Below are 25,226 nucleotides of genomic sequence, written 5' to 3'. Positions count from 1 at the left end.
CTAATGGTGTCGTTCTTGCTTTGTTTTAATGTCTGAACATTTTGGAATGTTTGCTAAAATAAAAGAAAATTAGAAAACCAGTTTATCTTTAAAATTATAACTGCAGCTGCTGCTGAGTGTTTAGCCCGTCCGCAGGACAGTTCTGAAGTCCCGGGTTCAAATTCAGCTACCGGCCATCCTGTGCAGAGTTTGCATGTTCACCTTGGGCCTGTGTGTGTTTCCTCCCATCTTTCAAATGCATGCATAGAAAGTTAATTGGTACTCCAAATTATCCCCAAGAATGAGTAGTGTGTAAATGGTTGTATGCCTGTGTGCTAGGGTTGGCAAAATGAAGCCCCATAAAGCAGTGAAGCCCTGTAGGGAATTGCTCTTCACACACTTAAGGGCTTCAAGATGATTTCCTAGACTATGCAATCAATTGGACAGAAAATATATTACATGCTTGGTGCATGCATTAAAGCAGTGGGATGTAAATATGCTCTTAATGAAAATATATATATTTGAGGAATGTACAGTATTAAGAGGTAACAGAGTATGAGTTTATCGTGAATTTCTCTTACTTTGTGCCTATTCTAGAGGCATAAGGGAGCTAAGCAACCACTAAGGGGCCCTAAGAGTGGTTCTTTTTTTTGGGTGCCAACATTGTCCTCATTGTCACTTTGTGTTTCCACTCAAAAATACTTCTACAGAAATACAACACAAATACTACACAATAATTACAAAACTAAATATCAAATATAGTGCTAAAAAACAGGGACCTCATATGTTATTTTGCTTTCATTCTGAAAAAGAATAGTATTGAATTACTACAAAAATACTACAAAAAGACAACTACAGTAAAATTACAAAAATAATAAAGAAATCTGACAAATACTACTATAGAAGTACTCCAACAATTCCACAAAAATACTGCTTTGAAAATACATCAATTATACTTCTACTGAAATACTCAAAAAATACCAATACATAGTACTCTAATATATATAAAAAAAACACCACTACTAGAGACAACAGAAATACTGCAAATTACACCTATAGCGATCCTACAAAAATTCTATGGAAATATAAAAATACTACTAGAAAAATTCTTCAGAAATACAACAAACATTCTTAAGCAGAAATACTACGAAATACAACGACAATAGTACAAAACTACTAAAAAAGATAATACTACAGTTGTAAGACAACACTCCGGCGCCGTCACGAATGGCAGCCACTCCAGCAGCTCCCGTGTTATTTTCGATTGTTCTCAGCTCAGGGATGCTGCTGGAAAAGTGAATTTCCCTTCGGGGATGAATAAAGTATCTATCTATCTATCTATCTATCATAAAACTACTGTAATACTATGAAAATGCTACAGCTTAACGACAAAAAACTACTTTTGAAATACAACTGTACTACAGTACAGAAATACTTTATGAAAATTACTTCAGAAATACCACAAAAAATATAGAACTTCAATAAAAATCCAACTTCAGAAATACTAAAAAAAAAAAAACTAAACTATGGTAATACTTCAAAACTAAAATGAAGTGCTTAAAACAGGGACCTACACTATTTTGCTCTAACCAATTTGATGAAAAAAATCCATACCTGTCAACCTGTACGATTTTGCCATACAAAGTACGTTTTTTATGCATTTTAAGGCGAGTACGACATACAAGGAAATCTGTACGGAAAAACGCAAATTTGTCAATGATGGGTACATCCGGTATACACCGACTATCACGAAACGGCAAATCAATCAAGTCAAACGAGTTTGCTGCGGTTAGCCTCTATCTCGGTATCATTTTTTTTATTTTTTTTTCGTTTCAAACAAGCGAGCGGTTTGATGCTACTGTGTGCATGCGTATGCCGCCTGGGGATTTCCCATTTGGCATCATTCAGAAAAAAACAAAAATATGGTGTACGATTATTTTGTACGGGAAAATACGACAGTTTGTACGGGCATGGAGCCGTGGAGGCTGACAGGTATGCAAATCTGTTCAAAAAGAAGTATAACATGTCACATGTGGCCACTGAATCCAAACAGTTGCCCACCCCTGGAATAGAACATGGGATGAGTTCTGCTAGGTATGTAAATTAAGAAGTAATAGGGGGCCCCAAACCTAATTTTGCTTAGGGCTCCATGAAAGCTTGGGCCGGTCCTAGCTTAAGCAACAAGTGAAAAAGGGAAATAAACTGGTACAATAAAGTGCTTTTTCATTTTTAATTTAATTTTTTTTCCAATGTTTTTGGACCCTGGTGTTTTTTTAATAGAGAATTTCACCCACTTTTGACAAAACTTAACTGCTACAGATGAAGCAGGGGTGCCTTGTTGTGTGATGGCAAGTTTGTGAATAATTGGAAGCGCATATTTCTGTGATTACTACTCGGTGGACTTTCAACTCTGGGGGTGTTTGTTTTATTTCGAACCACACATAATTCTGGCAGATCATTTCCTGAATCGGTCACGTGGTATTCAAACGTCTCTGCATACTGGAATTAAATATATTAAAATGTACCGTTTACGAAATTGTTCGAATTAGTTATCTGACTCCATTAACCAAACACAACCTACATTCTCCTAACAATGCGCGCTCCTTTCTTGATGGAAAAATGAACCAGAGACCGGCATTTCCACACGGGGCAGATTTAATTTCTTAAATAATTTAACCAAGTGAACTCCATCGAATATACAGCCGAATTAGTGTCACTCGAGTCTCTGTCAAGCCTCCTCTCTCGATCTTCTGCCTTTCTTCCTCTGCCCACGGTTTTTCCGCAAGCTGGTGGGCCGGCTCCTCTCATGGGCGTGCCATTGAAAGCCCCCACGTGGTGTCCACCCCCGGCCTCGATGTCTGGAGAAACTCGAAACAACACCGAGCGTTTATCAAAACAATGCCTGACGTCCTTCGTCAGAGTCTTGTTATCAAAATTCCCCCGCCAAAACATTCCGAATTTGGAACAGCGTGACCTGAAGCCCACTCAGTGAAAATCTTCATTGCAATCGATAAATGTAACTTGTATTTAATCGTATAAAATCCTTTATAGTAAAATTTTATAAAATAATTTAGTACACTAACGTACCTTAAACCGCGGTTCATGAACCACTCATTTAAAATACTCGGCACACGCTTTAGGGATATTAGCCGAGAAGGAAGTCACTACTGTGTGCCCACTGCCCTGCGACCGGATGGAAACCACTTTCTGGGCGTCTCTTGCCCACTGCCCGAAGACAATTGGGATGGGCAGTGCAGAAAATGGATTGATAGACTATAATCGCAACTTTTGGGAAAACAAAACAAACTAAGCGGAAGTAGAAACACTGCAGTGTTTCAAATGCCCACCAGGTGGCAGGAGGTCCATTGGAGACGAGTGAAGAGCGCTCACTCTGCAGTGGTAAACTAAAACAACTGCAAGCCGAGCGCCATTTAATTTAATTATCAAATTGGCTAACTTCAAAGTTGTTGTACACTTGTAAGGCAACAAGATCGTACGTAGGCTAAACTGAGCGTACTTGGAAGGCGTGGCTACCGTGCCAAACACGTTTTGATACCGTGCTTTTCGAAATTGTTAATAATCACGGGGCAATAGGACTTCAAAATCGAAGAGGAAAAAAAAACAGCTTGAAAACCAGCTTTATGTCACGATCCACTGCCACGTTTCATTGCAAGCAACAATGGTAGCGGAGGCATCTTTTGAGACATTATCAGAGTGAGACATCTCATTATTTGCCAAATCTCGACTTCATCACGGGGAAGTTCCCGAACGGAAGCAAATCGACTTTACTATTTGCTTTTGGTTATTTCGTCTTGTTTTGCTTATGTCCTACTCCATTAACGAAACAGATATGCGTCCAGTACATTTGTTTGAATTTATTCTGTTATAAAAACTACTGCTTCCCGTTGCGTATAGTGACGTCACGGCGGCTTGTGATTGTAATGGCCGCGCCGCGCGTTCCAATGAAGTTGTCAAATTGACAACAAAGGCCGTGAAACGACCGAGGCCCCTTCCATTGGAAAGGTAAGGGAACGTGCTGGTGTGAATTTTTTACAAACTCTCCAAGAATTCGCAAAGTCGTGCGGGCGATTGCGCTGACTTCCTTGTTGTGGTCTCGCTCCTTTACTGGCCGCTTCCCAAAGTCACCGAATTTCGATCAGACACCCGCTTGCAACCCCGGGATCGATCAGACTTGCAAAAAAGGCATCTTGAAAGCTGTTGTCTTGCTGGGATTTGGGTGACTAAGTGCAAGTTTCCCATACGATTAGGGACCAGGTTGGATGTGTGATGTATCTGGTGTGAGCAGAATGAAAGACGAGATCTGACACCACACATTAAGTTGCTTCGTTTTGCTAGCTACTACAGTAGGCGAAAAGAAATCTCATGTTATTTTTTTATGGCCACCCGTTGACTAAATATTCATAAAAGGTCTTGAAAAATGTCCCTTTCCACTCAAGGGACACTGTAATATTTGACCACTAGATGTCGTAATATTATTCTGTAGTGCAACTGAATACGTGTTCTAAGGGATGGGCAGGGCACCCGTATGATGCAGCAGGGGTAAACCACTGAAAGATGTCGGGCCCTTCCTTTGAACATGAGGGTGTGTTGTGTCACCCTGACCCGAGTGACACGGCCGCTTTCTAGTGTCCCGTTTCATCTGGAGGGACGAAAGCATGACCAACTTGCCGAGGTGCTTAACTTGTTTGGGTGTTTGGACATTTGGGTTCGCAAGATTATTTTTTTTTTGTGCTACTTTTCCCCTTTTTTATTTTCTTTGTTTTTGTGTATGTGTTTGTCTTGCTGTCGTCCACCCATCTCGAGGGATATGACCGGGGTAGATAGACCGAAAATAAGTGCGACAAAGCACAATAAATAATACAAACTAGGGAGTTAAAGTACTCAAACTGTATCATTTTTCTTCTTTTTTTTGCCCAGCCTTTTACCACCTTTAGCAGCAAGATGCCGGACAATCATATCAGCTCCCTCTAGGTCAGGAGTGGCGACACGTGGCTCTAGAGCCGCATGCGGCTCTTGGCCAATAAGAGTGCGGCTCTTTGCCTCATCATATTTTTTATATACTTTGGCTCTCTGCCATGTTTCATGTTTAGTTTTTTTTTGTGTGTATTGATGCTGGAAACTTTCCTTGAAATCAACATAAGAAGAATAATTGTTGTATTCTAAGGAGAGGAATGTGTTATGGGAAATAAAACGTTTTTAATTGTGTGTGTTTGTGTGTGTCTGTCTGTCGTGGCAGGTCAGTGCGTGGTGTGGCTCTTTGACGCTCCCAGTTAAAAAAAATCGGCTCTTTGTGTCAAACTTTTTCGCCACCCCTGCTCTAGGTGAACTTACCGTCCTGTAAAACCAATATACATTTCGTGATCTAAAACTATTTCTAAAATTTAGAATTGTCGTTATTGTCATTGGTTTCAACGTGGTGAAACATTGTAGACATGTAAGAAAAACGTTCAAAAGAAAAATGGGATTAAAGGCTGTCAGAATAGATAGGAAAATATTCACAAAGTACTGTTGAGGGACTGGCCCAAGTTATAATAATAGTGCAATGAAGTGTAGTACATCATGGCAATAAAATTGGCAGCAGCAAAAATTCCCCAATAAGTTGCAATATATACATTTTTTTTTTCAGTTTTGCGCGCTTGTTTGGGGTGGTGATGGATGTTGGGAAGAAACTGTCACTGTAGTTCATGTATTTTGCTTATTCAAATCATTGGTTTCTGTTTTAGGAATGGAAGGTTTTTGTTTTACCACTAGAAGGTATTTAAACATACACAATGTCCATTTAACGCTCTAATAACTGGAAAGAGTTACCAACTACCCACTGTAGCTGTCTGGGTCTCTGCAAAAGTGACACATGAGTGCTGGTGTTAGATATCATGTCCACAGTGAAAAGTATTGTGTTTGCTCCACAACCGTGGGACATAAAGAGTACGATTGTACTGGTTTAGTTTGTGTTTTTGGCTAAGAAGTCAACAAATGGGAAACTGAAAAATTGCACCAGTTAGGTTCTGCTCTTCAATTCTAGTAATGGACAGTGCAGTGACTGGCTGATTAGAAAAGAGATATAACTATCATCGTACCCCATGGGCAAGAAGGATGTTGCCTCAACTGACAATTATTAGCTTTGAGAGAGCACGACGTTGCCATAAACCTGGGTTTAAGAACAAACAACCTAGATTGCAAGGGCAACGGACAAAAATAAATGATTAAGCACACATGATAATGTCTCTATGAAAGCATCTCAATTATGATGAGGGACATGCAAAATGATGGTAGAAAAGCTTTGAAAATGCCAAGGGTGTATTACACTGGAAAAAGGCAGCCCGCTGCTTTTGCTTTATAAGGAAAACAACAAAGTGTAACGGACTTTATCATCTTGGGGGGAAGTTATCACAGCATTGCTGAAGTTAGTGGATACTTTAAAAGACCTTTTTTAGTGGCACAATCATCCAGGGGGTTATTCTAAAAGTATGAAGTCATATGCAATTCATAAAGCACATACACATGAAGACATCACCTTTGCAAATTTTAAAACTAAGCCATGAAAACTTGGAAATGACTTATAAAATAAATGAAACTGAGTCAAGTGACAGTGATGAAAACTAAAGGGATGAGAGCCTGGCATTCCACTAAAACAAAAAAGACAGTCTGATGGTGTGCTTCAAGTCTTGCAAAGAAGGACATGCTTTGACATGCAAAGATATTCTTGTGAAAAGTGTCATGGTGAAAGCCAGAGAACAACATGTGAAGAACAGGTGAATATGTAAAAAGGTCTTGGGAACTACAACCACAAGATATTTCGCGTTTTCAAATGCATGATCAGGGCTTCAGTGTGGCTCCCTGTTAGCAATCTTATTTAAATGCAACAAAAATGAATTGTCATTTTTTTGTCGGGGCGGCATTAGCTCCGGAGGTAGAGCGCTCGTCTTGGGATCAAGAGATCGCAGGTTCGGTTCCCGGCTCCTCCGTGTTATATGTCGAAGTGTCCTTGGGCAAGACACTGAATCCCTAATGCCCCCAATAAGCAGGTTGGCGCCTTGCATGGCTGCATGGCCGCTATTGGTGTGTGCGTGTGTGTGGGAATGGGTAAGTGTGAATCACATTGTAAAGCGCTTTGGGAGGTCTTCAATTACTTCAAAAGCGCTATAGAAATGCAGACCATTTCATTTCCATTTCATTATGTAAAGGGAAGCTGTTGGAAGTCTTGGATATCTACCAAGCCAGGCTTAAGCTATGTGCTAAGCAGGTTATCTCAGTATTGGCTAAATCTTTAGTGGAGCAGTGGGTTACAGTAAAACGTTCTGAGACACTTCAAAGACCCTTCTCGAAAAGAATTGCGTTTCAAAAGCCACAACAAACTGGGCTTACAGACTTACATCAATGTAGACAGGGCATTAATACCAGTTACAGACACAGGAAGCATGACAGGATAATGGGTGTTTCTGAGTTTAAGTAGTTCTCCACTTTCGTGGAAAACAGAAGCAACTTACAGTAGCGGTCTCTAGCTCATTCGTGTTGTCATGTTGAGTTGCACAAGTGTATTGTAAAGGGTAGATTGATAGACAAGCTTCACTGGGAGAGTCCGGTTTAGTTAATTTGAGTGGAGTAGCACTAGGTGATGATGAATGGAAGCTGACCTAAGAAGTCAAATAAATGCAGACAAAAGCATTTCATTTTCTTAATCTGCAAAATTGCAAGACCAAATAAACTGACAAACATTTGGGTGAACCATTGCAATTATTTTTTTTCTTTTTCAGAGGCACCATGGCCGGTGATGAGCACTTCCTTCCTGTTGGCAGTCAGGTGCGTGCATTCAAGTCAAAGAAGACTGTTTTTTGGTCGTTAAAAAAAAATAAAAAATCAGATGGTTGGTTTTGGTTTGTGACGTCAGATCCTGGACACGCTGTTAATGGAACCGGCTTGGGACTTCCCGCAATGCCCTGCCCAGCAATCACAGCCATTGTCCAACAGGACAGGTAAATTATAACACACTGCTTCCAATGCACCAAGTGGTTGAAACAAGAACTTCCCTACGTTAGAACCTGAAAGAAGAACTTCCCTATGTTAGTAAGCGCTGATGCATTTGCATTTTGGACCATCTGAGGAAAAAAAGGGATTGATTTGATTTGTTGATAGATTTTCGGATGCTTGCATTTCATTACCCTTTTTGGAGAAGACAGTTCTCTAGAACAGTGTTTTTCAAACTTTTTTGAGCCAGGGCATGTTTTTTTACATTGCAAAAATTTTGCGGCACACCACTAACCAAAGATGTTATAAAATGACACTGAACAGTATGTTTAATTGCAATATAATCGATGATGCCCCCAGTTTTTACAACACAGACACTTGACAATGACATATTTGCAGAAAATGATTCATAAATGTTTCATAAAATTTTAAATTTTAAAAAGTGACATTGGATAATTTCTCATGGCACACCTGACGATCTCTCACGGCACACTTGTGTGTCGCGGCACAGTGGTAGAAAATCACTGCCCTAAAAATATTTGTACACATACATTGATTTAAAATATATAATTTTAAAATGATTTTGAAATGTGTGCGGCACGGTGTCTGTGTGGTTTGCGCGTCAGCCCCACAGTTCAGAGGTTCAGGCTTCAAATCCAGCCACCAACCTCCCCGTGCAGTTTGCATGTTCTCTCCGTGCCTGTGTGAGTTACCTACAGGCACTCTGGTTTCCTCCCACATTCCAAAAAATGCATATCAGGTTAATTGACACGTATGAATGAGCGTGTGTCTCTATGTGCCCTGCCACTGGCTGGCAACCGGTTCAGGGTGTCCCTGCCCACTGCCTATAGATGGCTGGAATGGGTTTGAGCACCCCGAGACTTTATTGAGGATAAGCGGTCCAGAAAATGGACGGACGGATGGATTTTGAAATGCATGCTACTTATATGGAAAATATTCCCATTAGTGTATACGCACCAGTTTGAGGAAAACTGCAACAACAGACCAAGCTCACAATTACTTCTTATAATCAATCTGTTACCCTCCAAAACAAGGTTATCCAAAACAATCATCATGGGCTTCTGTATAATTGTCTGTGACTCTTTCATGGGAAAAGAGAGGAGCAACAAATGTGAATGTTTGCATGTCATGTTGGGGAATTAACCTTTTGAGAAAAATGTTTGTTTTGCTTTTCAGGGGACGGGCCCTTCCTACACATCATAGAGCAGCCAAAACAGGTCCGTGCAAACACCAAAAAGTCATTGCCATTCCTGACTGCAGTTACCAAAAGTAAAACGGCCTCTTTGTCTTTGGTGTACCGAAATACTTTACTACAACAAAACCACAACTGCCCGAATATCACAATTGTATAAAAAATGGGGGATTAATTAGCAAAATTTTGACTAATCTTTTCTAAACTAAACAAGATAAAAATACATTTAGAATAATTATCCAATTTCCCAAAATGTTTTAGTTTGCATTATGCAAATAAGAATGTGTAATCATTATGCATTTATGCCAACAGTGCTTGATGCTAATGCTATTGAACATGTTTGCGAAGCTAGCATTAGCGGCAAAAGGCCCTTGGCAAGGCAGTGGCATTGGCAGCTTCCAGCTGCGATGCCAGCATTCGTGCCTAGTGACTGTAACACAAGCGTTAGATGCTTTGATTTTTAAGTCTTTCATCATCTAACATCAATGTATTAGCCAATTCAACATTAGTGCCACTTGCGGCTTCTCTTACTATTCCAAGACTACATTTTCTCCTTTAGTCTGTGGGGTTCCCTGGTCATCCAAGTGAGCGATAAAACTTCCGAAAAAACGCTTGTCTAATTTTGCGTGTTTGTGATTTTCCAGCGAGGCTTCCGCTTCCGTTATGGTTGTGAAGGTCCGTCGCACGGCGGTCTGCCAGGAGCCAGCAGCGAGAAGAACAAGAAGACGTACCCTGCGGTCAAGGTAAGCTATCCACAGGGAAGATCGCGTTTAAATAATCCAGCCCGACCCAACTCGAGCCCAACCAATTACCTTAATTAGCAGGACAGAGCGTGAAGTAAACCCCAAATTTTATATTTTTTTCTGAGTAATTGGGAGGGGAAAGGTGATTTATAATAACAAATTAAAGCCTGTCTTTTGTAACAAAATGAAATTTTAATAAGACTGTGTAAACATTTACTTCTCTTATATATCCGTTTCTGCAGAGGTAATATTACCTGACAGTTTTGATGTGAATATTTTAGGCCCTCTGTTGACTGGTTGAAAATTGAACCACAAAACTACAGCAGCAGTATTTTCTTAAAAATCTCGTGCGACACTTTAAGAAAGAGAAGCAAAAAAACAATGCCCACTGACGATAAAAAACAATGACTGGTGAATGATTGAACAAAATAAAAAAGGCAGCGAGATGGAAACCTGGCCTGACCTGAACGTAATGATTGACATTTAAGGCCCAGAGTCGGGCTAAAGATCTCACGTCTGAAGCTAACTCCGAAACAAAGGCGCCTTAGCATGTCATGCAAGTTTTTAACATGCGCCTAGATGAGCTGTCCAGTCTGTAGTAGTACTTAGAACAGTCACATGCTAACAAGATAGCATATACAGTAAGCTTTATTCTCTTTCGCATTGATCAGCTATTCTGCTTAGGTGTTATTTGTGGCTGCAAACATTTGGCTTCCCCATCCTGGCATGTGGGCCTCTGTGTTTGCGAGAGTCGGACTACATAGAGGGTGTCAAACATATAGCCCACAGTCCAGATGAGGCCTGCCAACAGATCAAATCTGGCCCGTGAGACAATGCTTAGCGAAGCTCAAAAGAAAAATTAGCCGCATCACATCAAACAATGATCTGCAGTTTTTGATATGTCCACTGGACGTTGCCAAGGCTTTGGCCAACTCGCAAAGCAGACCAGCCACTAGAGTTGTATTTGCTGACTACCATTTATCAACCAGAGAACGTTTGAGGAAACACCCATCCCAATGTTATTTTACTTAAGAGTCACAGACACACTGTTTAAGGCGATTGTATTGACTTGTGGTGCATGGATGTCTCTTAACTGTTACATTCACTACAACACGACACTTTTCATCCCCATTAATTGGAAACTATTGGTGAGCATTTGGAATTAAAAAATTCACACCAATAGCACCTTGCTGTCTTTGCAGAGGTTTAAAGAAGCTTTGGCCCCCTTCTATAACATTATATCAAACACTGAACATTTCAAATTCAGGTAAACATTTTCATTAAAAGAATCGATATAAAGCAAACAAATACTTTTACCTCATTATATCATTTGCATATGTTTTCCTGAGTTAAATAAACTGTAGAGAAAATGTATTTATTTGTTTTCCCTTTTTTAAACACAAGTTGATAAACACTACATGAGATTAAATCTTAGCGAGGGAAAATAAATATTAAGGAAAGAAAACCTCGATAACTGAATTTTACATCTGTAAATCAAAGCCATAATTCAATTTTTGAGTCTCCTAAAGATCCCTAACCCTACAGCTAAGGCACACTTTTATGCCATTAATTTGCTAGTCCGGCCACTGTGAGTCTTTTTTTTCTACAGCGTGACCCCTGAGCTAAAATGAATTTGACATCCCTGGTCTACACGTTTGGTACCAAACTTCAGTGGCAGCCGCAGTGCGTCCATGAAAAATTGTCATCAATTCCTGAATTGTGACTTTGTACTTTGCACAGATCTGCAACTACCAGGGCTCGGCCCGCCTGGCAGTTCAGCTGGTGACGGCCCTGACTCCACTACCCAGACTGCACGCGCACAGTTTGGTGGGAAAGCAGTGCGACAAGGGAGTCTGCATCCTCGATGTGCCCCCCAAGGATGACGCTATTACGTAGGTTACAACTCTTGCAATATTTTTTTTTAAACATCCAAGTCAAAATTAAAAATCTTTTTTGTGTGTTTGTGTGTTGCTCTTCATTTAGGCAATGCACAAAAAACAACATCGACCACCAATTAACAAAAGGAAACATTGAACTGTTTGCACAAAAAACAACTGTACAATTCGGGAATATAATACATAAACATGTCCCCAAAGGGAATGGACTGAAGTCTAAGCTTTTAAGTGCCTACTCCTATTCAATTTATTCCTTGTTAGGAAAACATATTTAAAATTAAAACACAAATACGGAACTTTACCCCACAAAGAAAAATTTAAAAACAAATTACATTTTAAACTTACAATAGTGTTGCTAGTGACTCCTGTTACATATTATACACAAATAAACTTTTCATTTATTATTTTACTCCAGCATATTTATGTTAAATATTTGTAGTATATAATTGGTTGAATTGATTTAAATGTGGGACATTTTTAAAGTAATCATCTGAATCGTTCAGTAAATGGAAACCTTTCTTGGTGGTACAATGACTTTTTAATGTTGTGTGAGAATTTGACTTTGAAGTTATGGATTTCCCTGAGATGACAAATGTCTGCTCTGTAGAGAAACAACTGTTAAATATTTATTGGGAGTTTGTGTTTACTTGTTTTGTATACTATTAGAGATTTAAGATTACCTACAGCAGGGGTCGGGAACCTATGGCTCGCGAGCCATACATGGCTCTTTCTATGAGTATCTGTGGCTCAGAGTCAAATTTGATTGCATGCAAAATTTCTCCATCTTGTTCAAAACTTGAACTGTCTATCCTATTCAGGTTCACGCAAAGCCAAACCAAAGCTAAATAACATGGTATTACTTCGCAGTATATATAGGGCACGTTTTTCACTACAATTTACAGTCAAGGTGTCACTCAAAAAAAGGGGGGGAAAAACTCGTTTTGGCTGTACAACGCTAAGGAATCCTTTATATAAAAGTTCACTATACAATCTGTGTTCAGTGTTCAGATACCTTATGATGAATCCACAGAACTGTAAATACGCCAAAACACCGGAAGAGAACTTAGTTATTTGATTGGGTGAGTGGGAGGGATGGGTGGAGCTATGCAAAAAGTGCAAGCACTCCCTCCCATCTCTCGCCCTACGCCGTCTGCGCCAAAAGTGAGCTCATCAGGCTCCCTATTTGCAGAATGTTGTGACGTTTTTACACAATAACTGCTTGCATCTGGTTTTGAAACCAATATGTATGAAAAAAAGGGTCAAAAGGAGTTTAACCGATCTTGAGTAATTGCAAGAAAGAGACAAGTTTAAAGTGGTATGTTTGTTGATTTTGGGACAGGGGCTCTGGCATTATTCTCTTTTCATAATTTTTTATCAAATCATCAAAAATAAATGTGCTGAAGACTAAGCTTTTGTTTGGGGCGCGGGTTTAGCAATTTAGTAAATTTGTCTCATAATATATGGTGTGGCTCTTTCCCAAAATAAAATTAATATTTTTTGCTTTTATGGCTCTTTGAGTCAAAAAGGTCCCCGACCCCTGACCTACAGTATATCTTTCAAGTGTTTTAATATGTTTGATTTTAAAAAACGTTTTTTTGTTCTTCATACCTAGTGTTATGCACAATCCTCACTGCTTTGTTCTGTAATAATATTCATATGTATTTCCCCATATCTGGTAGATAACTTAAAAATAATTAAATCATATGAAGGGTTTTTAGTCAACTCAATCTTGCAAGGTTCTCTGCTAATTTGGATTGTACGCACATATTTATATATATTTGGTCTTCAGATAATATCATCACTTAAACTTTTTAGCTTTTTCTATTTAAACACAACCTACCTTAATATGTATTTAATAGTCTTTTTTTTTATTCCCAAATACCATAACCTCTGTTTTTGATACATTTATTCATAATTGGTTTTGGGGTTGCAGTAGCTCAGGATGTAAATCGCTCGTCTGGGGATCAAAAGGTTGCAGGTTCGAGTACAATTGAAGTGTCCTTGGGCAAGGCACTAAATCCCTAAAGCCCCCTGTGAGCACGTAAATGCCTTGCATGGCTGACGCTGCTATTGGTTAGTTAATGTGTGTAAAAGGGAAATTGTGAAGCACTTTACAAAGTGCTTGGGAGGTCTTCAATGACTTGAAAAGCGCTATATAAATGCATACATCAAACTATTACAATACTTTGTTAATTTCTTTGGTTATTTTTGCCCGCAATTCTTGTACATTTTTACCTGAGCCGAAAAATGTTCTTTTGTTAGCAAAAGGATTTTTTTTAAATTGTTGTGATACATTAAACAAGTCTCATTTATATAAAATAAAACCAGTAAAGGTCCTAACACAGACCCTTTAGGAACACCACATCCAATGCTCATCAGAATTGTCGGCAATCTGTACGTATTAGGATCTATTTGAGATATATCGCTTTAGCCAGCGACTCCGTATTACTGTAACGTTTGTATTAGTATATTAGGATTTGTTGTGTTATATTTTTACTGTGTTATATTTCCTTAAATCTAAGAAAATACCAACGGAATATACCATGTTGACGATTTTACGCGATATATCTTCTACAAGATCAATTAATGCCAGAGTTGTAAAATGTTTTTCTCTAAAGGTATACTATATCATTTAGTAATACACATTTGTTTATGCAGATTTTTAAACTTGTAACAGATAGCTTTTCTAGAATGTTTGATAGGTGAGAAGGTAGAAACCTTACGTATGAAATCAAAAGTTAAAAGTGATTCGTTTAATAATTTCTCAAGGTTTAATATTTGTTTGCATGGATCACCTGTGATTAATTTTTATCTAGATCAGAGTGTTTTGTGATTATGTTCACCCTGATAAGCGCATGCTTGTTTTTTGTTGGCAGCTTCCCCAACTTGGGCATCCAGCATGTGACTAAGAAGAACGTAGCCAAGACGTTGGAGGATCGCATGTGCGAGGCAGTCAGCGCTGGGTACAACTTGGGGGTCTCCATCCACCCGGACGTGGACTCCCCACGCGGTCATGCCTGCCTACCCCGACAGCTCTCCGGTTCGTTTGTGTGTCTCTCTCGAATCTGCAGGTCTCCAACCTGCCGTATGAAATGGGTCGGCCCAGTAAATGTTGCATGCAGTGAAGGCCTCAATGTTTCTGAATTGAACGCACGCTGCTTCTTCCACTTTAAAACATGGCAAAGTAGAGCACCAAAAAAATGTCCTATCATGTCTGCAGCCAAGTAACATTTCCGTCTTTTGGAATTTGTCTATCAAAAAGAATAATCGCCCCGAAGGGGCGGGCATGGTAGAAAATAAAACATATGGGCTCTTTGAACTCAGTTAGGCATTGTTTAAACATACCAAAGAGAGAAAATATTTATATGCCATGAAATACTGTGGATACGATTGGAAATGCATACAGTATTTGTAGGTGTTCGTTAGAGGAATGAGTGTACATATGTGTTTGAGCCCAGATTGCAATATATTCAGTCACATTACCACTAGACCACCAGTGGTACAGATGACATATGAAAAAGCGTTCAACTTTATCTCTTTATCACACTCTACCAGCTCGGTAGCCTAGATGGTAGGGCGCCCGCTCCGAGACTGGGAGGTCGCTGGTTCAAGCCTCGGCCGAGTCACACCTAAGACTTACAACATTGGTACCCATTGCCTCCCTGCTTGGCGCTTGGCATTAAGGGTTGAAATTGGGGGGTTCGGTCACCTAATGACTCCCAACACAGCAGTTGGGTCTAAAAACCCGGCGCCGATCGAAGGCGACGAGTCACGTCGATAGCTTCGCGTGACAAAATGATTTCCGGTAGATATCATGTTGATGGTTGATACTGGCTGAATAATAAATAAATTAATTAAAATACTTTTACTCACGGTGCCAGTAACACTGATTTGCATAGTGCATTCTGATAAGTTACAGTCTCTCCACTTCTTCACATGTGCATCAATAATTTTGCAAGAAACAAAAAACGGAAAGACCTCAACAAAATACTATGCAAGTTCTTTTACTTGGTTGGCGGGTTGGATCCCTTAATTACTAGGGTTGTAAAGGCACCATTTCCTGTGGTGTGTCTTGTGCAAGTACATCCTGGTGGCGCCCATCCGTCTCCAAGCCAACATGTTTTCACCCGGTCTCGAACCGGGGACCTTTCACGTGCTAGACGATTGTGCGAACCATTGCATTACAGTAACATTTTTTGTATACATATTAAACCAAGAGGTTATAGATGCACAGGTGAGGAAGTGGAGAGACCGTTTAATCTATCAGAATGCATTTTTCTTATCAGTTTTTCTATTTGAGTAAAAATAGTTTGATAATGAGCTCAGCTCCAATCTATTTCATCTAAATAATCTTTACCACTAGTGGTAAAATGTTACCGCCCTCACCGCCGCGATCTGTGTTCAATTCCCATTGCAAGCAATGTTTTGCAACTTTATTCAGTGATATAACTATCAACTGATTAATCGATGCATTATTATATGCAGTGAGCATACAAAGAGACCACAAATTTATGCGGTAGCTCTTACTGTAGTCTCAACTTCATGCGCTTTATAGTCCAGTGTGCTGTACGTATGACAAATATACGACAAAAGACTTTACCTGTTCCCCTTATTGTGAAGAAATTCGTTAGTTATATGATTAGTTGCTCTATGTTGTTTCAATACGTGTTGAAATATTCATTCGATGTGCATTGTCAGCGCCCCCATTTTTTTTTTAGCTTTGAGCTAGCAGGCTAATGATGCTGCCGTTCCCCTTTCATATGTCTATCTACGATGCTTCAATTGCCCTCAATGTGCGTCATTTTGTGGCCTGTGCAGAGAAGCAACGCAGCGCCATCGCCAGTGCGGCGTGCACACAGGCCAAAGAAATGGACCTGAGTGTGGTGCGTCTCATGTTCACAGCCTTCCTGCCCGACAGCGACGGCGCCTTCACCAGGCCGCTCCAGCCCGTCCTATCCCACCCCATCTTTGACAGTAGTCAGTTACACACATACACACTGGCCCAGAAAAGTCTCAATTTTATCAATGTTGACCTGTCAAAAATATTTCCACACGCACTGTTCAAATCTACAATTATATTCCTGATTTACCCAAGATTAAATAATTGTATATGTCTTGATAAATGCACACGTGAGATTAAAGATCGCATATGTAAATGCAGATATTTTTGGGGCTCTCCAAAATACATGAGTCACACCTGATTTCTTATTTAAAAGTACTGGAGAAATTGGAAAATTTGCTTTGAAAGTTCTGTAAAAGTGCTTGAATTTGGTAACGGAAAAGGTGTATGAATCCAGAATACGAAAATAACCACTTCCGACCCAACATGATGGAACGCCAAATACACAATTCAGTCAGATTTATGGCAATAATACAGTTTATGGTGTCAACCTTTGGTGAATCAAGAATGTCATCATCAAAGATATTTAAAAGTGAAAAATAGTTTTGCATATAAAAGCAAAATACAATTTTACATTTTTAAAATCAAAAGGTTAAATAAAACTACAAATTGAAAACAACATTGAAAAAAAATGAGTGGAAATAAATACCGTATTTTCCGCACTATAAGGCGCACCTAAAAGTCTTAATTTTTTTCAAAAGCTGACCATGCGCCTTATAATACAGTGCGCCTTATTTATGGATCATTATTAATTCGCAAAGTCTTCCAACTAACTTGCAGCCGCCGACTAGATTTTCCCCCGAACGCCAAGTAGTCTGCGGTGTATGCTGGGATTTATTTACCGGCGTTTCATTGGCTAACCGATGTGTCAATCATCATTTGAATCGATCACTATTGGCTAAAGTTATTCTGAGGTCAAGGGGTGGATCCTTTTTATCATTTACAGGCTGGCATAGGCTTGAACTGTAAAACAAAGCCTGCAATTGGCCGAAAAAGATGTGTCAATCATCAGTTGAATCGATCATTTGGCTAAAGTTATTCGGAGGTCAAGGGGAGGATCCTTTTTATCATTTACAGGCTGGCATTGGCTGAAGCGGCAAAACAAAGCCTGCAATTGGCCGAAAAAGATGAATGCGTATAGCACGTGGTTGACGGCATACAGAAAGCATTTTTTTACTATTCTGTATTTGTAAATATTTTATTCTCCTGGATTTACTAAACTCACGGATATAAGAGGACCATGGCTGCACATTATTATTGAACACAACGACTTTGGTGAGCTACTCTGGCTATATGTTTTCCCAGTATCTTGTTTCAGACTGAACTCGATGTTTCTGTGATAAGCGGTGCAGATAATGGATGGAATGGAGTGTCTATTTTTAAAATAAAATCAATTCCAAGTGTTTGTTGTCATATGCACAGTAAAGTTGCGAGCGAAAAAGAAAATAGAAACTAAGGAATAGTTGGCATTTCTTGAATCACAAAACTTTAACCTTCCGAATGATGGAACAATGCATTTGAGTGACATCGTACGGACACCGCTTCCGCACGTGTTCTCGACATGTATTTGCGTAGTTGCAAGCGTTGGGAATGTTAAGGGGGTAATAAGTTTGACTGAACTATCTGACTGTTTTGTCGACGTTCCCATTGTAGCGCCTTATAATCCGGTGCGTTTTATGTATGTCAAATATAGGACCAAAAACATTTTTTTCGGGGTGCGCCCTATAACGTCCATATAGTGCGGAAAATATGGTACAATAAATACGTGACAAAAGAAAATTACAAATACGTACCTGTTTTTAGTACATGTTGCATGCTGCTTGGTGTGCCATAAAATGTTATCCCTACATTTTTTTATATTTATGTTTGTATTTAATCACATTTTTTGAATGCATTTTAAAAAATGATGTTTATATATTTCAGTACTGTACTTTGATTTTATTTTCACTTCATTTTTGGAGTATATATTTCTTTCTATTTTTTGTCTTCTATACATAAAGGTTTCCCTTTTAGTCTGTTTGAACCATGTGAATTTCATCACCAAAAAGACAAATGGATGAAGTAATAATTTATCAGCATATAATTTGTTTCCACTCAAAGAAAAACTACAACCTTAAGACAATTAGGTGTTTTCTCCCAGCAGAAACTCATTGTAATTTGCCTGGAGTTTGCATGTTACCTGATGAAAAACAACATTCGCCGTTTGCTCTTTGTATGCAGAAGCTCCAAACGCATCCAACCTGAAGATCGTGCGCATGGACCGTACGGCCGGCTGTGTCAGCGGCGGCGACGAAGTCTACCTCCTCTGTGACAAAGTACAAAAAGGTGTAATACGTCGACCATTTAAACACATTGAGCAACCTGCAGTGTCACATGACCAACCTGTACGTTTGTCAGATGACATCCAAGTGCGCTTCTTCGAGGAGGACGACTCTGGTGTCACCTGGGAAGCTCTGGGCGACTTCTCCCCTACTGATGTGCATCGGCAGGTAAGGGCTGTTGTCACGTGGTGCACGAAATACAACACAATCCTGGAAGAAAATCAACTCCCACCCAAAATGCATTCTTTATTTTGCAACACAGGTTAGTGTAAAAACAGAATATACAGGAGCGCTTAATATAAAATTAGCTATTAAAGAGCAAATTCTTCAGACATCGGAATGATGACAATATTCTTGCTTCCCCTTAATCTTGCTCCATACTCAAGCAATATGAATTTACAATGAGCCAAATAGTCTCATTCCTCTGCAAATCTTAAAGATAAAAGAGTGAGGGACACGAGCCTATTTTCACCAAGTCAGGTTGAGAGAGCCCCAGCTACTTCCTAGTCACGCCCCCTCGACATTACTGACAAGCAGGTACCAATCATGAGAGGGAGTGAACCAATTATGTGTTTTTCGTGTTGCATTGTGGAAAGTATATTACTACTGAGCCACCACAAGACAAGGAAATACAGGTGAGGTAGTTCTAAGGCAGATGAGGAAGAATAAATGAGTGAAGCTCAGTACCTGTCCAACAGCATACTTCTTTCTTGAACACTATTGATGTTCTATCCAGTTACAGTGTTGCTGTTTTGAGGTGAGTGGGGGGAAAAAGAATGGGAAAGTTACATTTCAAGTGCAGCTCAAAGGTTGGGGCATCATTACCAGGAGATACGTTTCAAACTCCAAGATGAATTTTGACTTTTGACTAAGTCAGCATGGTGACAAATGGCAAAATATTATGCTAACGGTAGCTCTGTGCGTCTCTCCGCCAGTTTGCCATCGTTTTCAAGACACCCAGGTATCGCGACCAGAACCTGCAGAAGCCCAGGTCTGTCTTGGTGCAGCTTAAGAGGAAGTCTGACAGCGAGACCAGCGAGCCCAAGCCCTTTACGTACCACCCACAGATCCTCGGTGCGACCTCACCGCTACAGCCAAGCGAAACATAAAGCTGTGACACACAAATCTGTCTTTGTGTGTAGACAAGGAAGAGGTGCAGCGTAAACGTCAGAAGACATTGCCCAACTTCCAAGATTTCAGCGGCCTAGGTGGAGGAGGGAGCGTTTACCGGGGAGGCCCGGGGACAGGTGGAGGGCCTGGCTCCACTGCAGGAGGTAAAAGCTGTGGCTCTGAGGCAGGCTTAACAGTGATTTGATCATGCCCACTCATAGTGTTGCTCCATTAGGCTATTTTCAAGGTCTGTCTACCTTCAACTATGGGGGAGGAGTTGGAGGTGGAGCTTGCCCCACCAGCTACACAGCCAGTCTTGAAGGAGGCGGGGTCAACCATGGTGAGGACCTAGGCCTCAGTCTTCACGTCAGTCAAATGAAGCCGATGTACTGTATTTTCTGCACTATAAGGTGCATGCACCATTGTGCATTTTATACACTTATAGTATCACACTGTTTTTGACTCTCAGTGTCTAAAACAAATGTTAGACAATGGAGAAAACAGAAAGCCGTCCTGAAAACTATAAATAAAAGCAAAAAAAAACCAACCCAAAAATGCTTTGAAGTATCTGATAATGAATCAGATTTGGCATTTATTTCTGTCTTCACGACCAAATATCTGTTTTCAAAATTCTCGAGCATTCGATTCTGGCACTATAAAGATAGTGTAACAATAAGATAAAGTCGGATTCCTTTGCGTAGGGCATCACTGGTGATTTATTAGTTAAATGACAGCCCTTTCACTGCTGCAACCTGGGTTTGATTCCGGTTGCGTACAATGCTTTGCGATTTTGGTCAGCCATTTTATCTTGCATAAATACGGTAATATACCGCAAGACCTTGTGTAGAACCACACATGTATTCATTCTACTGTCTATGCATTTCCAATATTATCCTCTGTATTTTGCGGTACATAAATTGCTATATAAAGCACACCGGGTTATATGGTGCACTTTCAAATTTCTGTCAAATTTGGGGTTTTTAAGTGTGCCTAATAGTTCGGAAAATACGGTACTCACCAAACAATACTTAAAAATTGTGGGAAAATGAAAATTGCCAATGCCATTTCTCAATTAGATAGCTCAGCGGGCAACGTGGCAGACAAGGACGGAAACAGGCATCCCAACGACGATTCGGGATGGGATGTACATCGAAATAAGGAAGACGCGGCAAACGTTGGGGTTTCCTCAGCCTTCTTGTCCACCATGACGGGCAACACGACATACTTGCTGGCCTCCCGGAGTGCCGGGATGGCCCAGCAAGACTGCAGCGGAGACACGTGAGTACGCCTGCATGCTGGCCTTCTTCACTCACCGCTATCAAATGCTAACTTTGGGCCGCCGCATCATGTGTCAGGGGACTCAACCTGGCCGTCTTCAACAGCCAACGGCGTAAACCGGATAGTCTGACAAGGGGGCTGCTGACAGGAAACCCACATCTCACCACGAGGAAGCGGCCCTACCAGGTGAGACTACTTAACTGCCAAGGTTGCAGGGTTCGAACAATTTGGGAGGGTTTTTTTTTAATTTGAGAAGCTTTTCGTAAATATTCTAATTCCTTTGAAGATTGCATAGATTTTTTTTCACTTTCATTAAAATATAGTGTGTCGTCCATTATTTTTTAATTTCATTTATTATGGATTTTGGGACCTTAACTTAAGTCACACACAAACAAGAAGTATGCTTTCTTTCCTTTTAAATTTCAAAAAAATTACCCATCCAAGCAAGGAGGAAACTCCTTTGCTGACAAAAATACCCTGTAGTTTTTAGTCAAGTGGAGTGACATTAGTTGTATGGCCCTTAATCATAAAACATTTCAAAGGACCGCACAAGTCAGAATTCACCATCACCCTTAGAAGGGGTCTAAGAAGTGGTAATCCCCCTTCCAGGACAACCAGAGTGCAATCGATTTAGCATTGGGTAACAATACACAAAACATAGTGAATATCAATAAATAAAAACACACGGCCAATATGTAAAAATTTGTCTTAAAAGTCAGCTTCCCATCTCTGCCGGCTGGTCGATGCAGATGTTAACATGCTTCAGGTCCAGACGCTAGTCCGCTGACTCATCTTAATTCGACCTTCTCCCTTGAACCACCAGCAGCCGAGCAGCCGGAAAGAACAGGAAAAGAAAAGTATTACCAAGTCATAAGAAAGAGTTGCAACAATTGGTCAATGAATTTACACCAAGACAATTATTATCTAATCTGTATGCAATATTCACAACAAATGCGTATATTCAGGCCGCAAATTTTAGTGGAACAAGGTCAAAAAGACTCTGTCCTAAGGCTGGTAAATAAATTAATTCATTTAATTAGTCACGATAAATTCACTTATTAAAAATGTTCCTAATTTGGGAATTTAATTACAAATACTAAAACCTGGTGATAATTTTAAAACAATTGTTTCTAACCAGACTATGAGACCTATTTTCTATCAAGCCATTAGTGCGAGGTTTGCATTAAATGTGATTTAAGATCAGCTATTGTTGTCTTAACATTTTGCACAATATTTGTTTTTCATACAACAAAACTTGTGTGTTGGGTTTGTTATTAAAAATCCCATGAAATTGTAATCATCCTCTGCGTATGTGGTCGCCAGGGCAACGCTAAGTTGGACTGCCGGAACTTGGGCGGCCCCACCCTTCTGCACACGGCCGCTGGACGGGGCTACGCCGCTCTCGGGGCGCTATATATGGACGCCGGTATGTTTGCTTAAGCACCCTCCGCACATGTGTTGTGCATTGTGCCTGTGGGTGGCGTGCTTACGTTAATGGCCCACGTGTTCAGGCGCAGACACTCACAAGTACGACCTAAAGCCTCTCTTCTTCAAGAAGGAGGAAGATGATGAGGATGAAGACGAGGGCTATGGTCCAGGGACAAGCCCTATACACAGGCAGGTACGCTGTCACTTTCAAAACTTTGCATTTGCTAGACAAGACAGATTCACTTTCAAATGATAAGCTGAAATTACTTTTTTGCTTAACAAGGCCATCAATTCCTTACATAACATCATTTGTACAAAATGTATCCTGCGCCTTTGATACTTCCCGAGCATGTGCCAAGTACGTTTAGGAGTCATTCTTTCATGTCTGTTCTGGTATTTTCAGAAGTGTATTTCAGCCAGTCTTAGGAATGTCCTGGATGAAATTGTTTTTCCAGAGGATGACAAGCGTCACCGAACAACCACAGGTGAGCTGCGAAGCAAACACAACTGCTGACGTTCGTCAACTCTTTGCTGGTGTCAAAAGGAATTTGTTGTCACCTCCTACAGGCGGCGCTGTCAGTGACAACCATATAGAGGACTTCAAGGTGGACAAGCGTCGGGATACTGGCGTATGCGACTGCAGGATGGAGCTTTCTTTTGCCTGAGTGTCTGATTAATTGCAGGCAAATCCTGGCAGATACCTCCTTGCTCCAGTATGACCTAAGACTTTCTTGGGAAGGAAAGAAACTCAACTTCGAAGGCTATCAATTCAAGAAGTCACTCACGGACACCTGTTGCGCTCAAACACACACATCACAGCACTCTGGAAGCAGCCAAGCATGTGTTGTACCACTTTTGACTGCACGGCAGTGATTAGCCGGATCTTCCTTGAAACCTGAACAGGAAATGCAATGCAGGCTTTGTGTCTATCATATCTTCAGGAAGTGAAAACCTGAAGTTGCAAACATAATCAACCACCCCGACGCCCCTGTCCGCATTAAAATTAAACGCGTTGGGCCTTAACAAGGTCTGAAATCAATATTTGCCTAAAGCACTCCTGGAACCTGTTATCGATTGAAAACTGGTTTCCACATGAGTTTACTTGCGTTCTTTGAGCTCTCAGCCGTCTTTGGTCATACTGTCAAGTTCTCTCGCGAAATCTCTGAAACTTCCAGGTAAAGCAAATGGGCCCTTATCTTAATTTACCGGCATAGGTTAGTCAAGTGAAATCATGTTTATTTGTATAGCCCTTAATCACAAAGAGTCTCAAAGGGCTGCACAGACCACAGATTATTGCAAACCACAGAATGTTACTACACCATCCCCTGATCTACAACCTACATGAGGGCAAGGAAAAACTCCAAAAACCTCAACATGGGGAAAATGTAGAAACCTTGAGAAGGGACTGCACATGAGATCATCCCCCTTGGTTCTTGATTACCATTCATTTTAAAGCGCATAATTTCTTGAAAGCAGCCTTGGGATGGCTCCAACATGTTGTCATCAGCAAATCAAGACTTTACTTGTTGATAACTGGGACCTTTACAAGCCTTTGACCAGTAAATATCGGCCTTCTGCCTGCATTTGTCGTGACGTGTGAAGCGCGTGAATAAAGAAGCAAGTGTGTTCATTTATTTGTTGCCTAGATGTGGTAGTGAAGTGCCAAAACTCAATTTTTTTATATAGAGCATCTTAAAAGTCATCTTACTGGATTTAGCACCAGGTATGCCAATAAAGATGAAAATAAGCAAAGTTTTCAATGGAGTCCATGTCTAATGCCATCAGAATGTACTGGCCTTTTCGATACGTGCATGCGTTAGTTTGAAAAGCTATCAAAAGCTGGCATGTTGTCCTTCAAATCTGTGTCTGTCTCTGAAGCTACTCAAGCACTACAAGTAACCTGCAGGGGTTACACAGGTAAAGTCACACTGTGATAATGGTTTTGCTGCCAACAACAAAATGATTGTCGATTATCAGAATGCTCGCCCATGTTTCATTTCTGCACATGTGCCAATCCAATCCTGAAAATGTTTTTGTAGCCTACTTTTAGCTCATATGGTTTGTAATGTGCAGAGTTTCTGTTACGAGTTGAGACTTTTAGGGTTCCTTGCAGCAACTTATTCACCTTATTTTTCTTTTGTTTTCTTCAAGAACTAGATATGGTTGCCAAAACCCAGAAAGCTCTCACAGATTGTCTGCTGTGGCACGGTCAGATTTACAAATAAATGAACCTGCATTTTATTCGTGGTATGATTGGCAGTGCAAAAAAAGCAAGATACAAACTACCATTTAAAAAAAAACAATGTTATTGTCTTACTTTAAAGGTGGTGTCCACAACTTCAAAATGTACTACCTCCTGACGCTATCTTCTGG

General features: G+C 40.2%; 1 protein-coding gene across 2 annotated transcripts; it reads left to right on the top strand.

The window, feature by feature from the left end:
- Nucleotides 1-3,721: 3,721 nt before the first annotated feature.
- nfkb1 (nuclear factor of kappa light polypeptide gene enhancer in B-cells 1) lies at nucleotides 3,722-25,094 on the top strand. 2 transcript variants are annotated; one of them, XM_088344624.1, is made up of 19 exons: nucleotides 3,722-4,002; nucleotides 7,755-7,800; nucleotides 7,889-7,973; nucleotides 9,163-9,203; nucleotides 9,823-9,921; nucleotides 11,662-11,813; nucleotides 14,693-14,856; nucleotides 16,635-16,793; nucleotides 18,937-19,041; nucleotides 19,114-19,205; nucleotides 19,973-20,111; nucleotides 20,180-20,311; nucleotides 20,383-20,487; nucleotides 21,224-21,425; nucleotides 21,503-21,611; nucleotides 22,749-22,851; nucleotides 22,937-23,042; nucleotides 23,257-23,338; nucleotides 23,421-25,094. In XM_088344624.1, exons 2-19 carry the CDS (start codon nucleotides 7,762-7,764, stop codon nucleotides 23,445-23,447), a joined length of 1,941 nt encoding a protein of 646 aa, XP_088200750.1. In that variant the 5' UTR covers nucleotides 3,722-4,002; nucleotides 7,755-7,761; the 3' UTR covers nucleotides 23,448-25,094. The 2 variants fall into 2 exon arrangements, with proteins under 2 accessions (XP_088200750.1, XP_088200748.1); XM_088344622.1 differs by having other exon boundaries at nucleotides 3,723-4,002; nucleotides 22,937-23,046.
- The last annotated feature ends 132 nt before the right edge of the window (nucleotides 25,095-25,226 follow it).

The sequence above is a fragment of the Urocampus carinirostris genome, chromosome 9, assembly GCF_059441175.1.
Source record: "Urocampus carinirostris isolate Australia breed hairy pipefish chromosome 9, RoL_Ucar_1.0, whole genome shotgun sequence".
NCBI lineage: Eukaryota > Metazoa > Chordata > Actinopteri > Syngnathiformes > Syngnathidae > Urocampus > Urocampus carinirostris.
This window is presented reverse-complemented; position numbering and strand designations above follow the sequence as displayed.